General features: G+C 32.0%; 1 protein-coding gene across 1 annotated transcript in view; it reads left to right on the forward strand.

Moving 5' to 3' along the window:
* Nucleotides 1-543, forward strand: part of LOC119592110 (ryanodine receptor-like) — a gene marked incomplete in the record, with an annotated part of 20,940 nt that overhangs the window by 12,085 nt on the left and 8,312 nt on the right. Inside the window, 1 exon segment of the mRNA XM_037940930.1 lies at nucleotides 34-66. Coding sequence (XP_037796858.1) covers nucleotides 34-66 — 33 coding nt within the window.

Consider the following 543-nt stretch of genomic DNA (forward strand, 5'->3'; position numbering starts at 1 on the left):
GGTCTTTGAATTAATTTTTGATTAATATCTTAGACCAGTGGAAGGAGATGTTCCAGAGACCGACACGTTAGTTTCGCTTTAAAGTGTTTTTGCCTTTTTTTCTGGTTTAACATTTTCCTATTCTTTAACCCTTTTTTTGAAAACCTCCCTCGCGGCTACTTATATTTTTTGTCTTGCTGCTTTTTAAAAGAAATTCGAATATAGATTACGAATCTTAAAACCATCATTAAATCATAAAATGGAGAAAACAAGATAATTCATAAATCTTTCCTTTTTCTTTCGCTTGAGTTAAGTTTTCTTATTTATCTTTTATTTTCTGACCTTGACAATTTTCACTTTTATTCACTTTATCTGACTGTGAATTTCAATTAGATTTTCTTTTTTTTTCTTCTTTCTGTCTTTCCGTATAACCGTTTAATCGTTTTTTGTTTAGATTTCGATTCTCTTCGACTAAATTTTACTGACCGATGCACAGCCAGAGCACGAGGTCTGAAGTTGACGTAGACCCTCGCTATAAACAGTTATCGATAATAGACCTACGAC

This window comes from Penaeus monodon, chromosome 29, assembly GCF_015228065.2.
Source record: "Penaeus monodon isolate SGIC_2016 chromosome 29, NSTDA_Pmon_1, whole genome shotgun sequence".
NCBI classification, from domain to species: Eukaryota; Metazoa; Arthropoda; class Malacostraca; order Decapoda; family Penaeidae; genus Penaeus; species Penaeus monodon.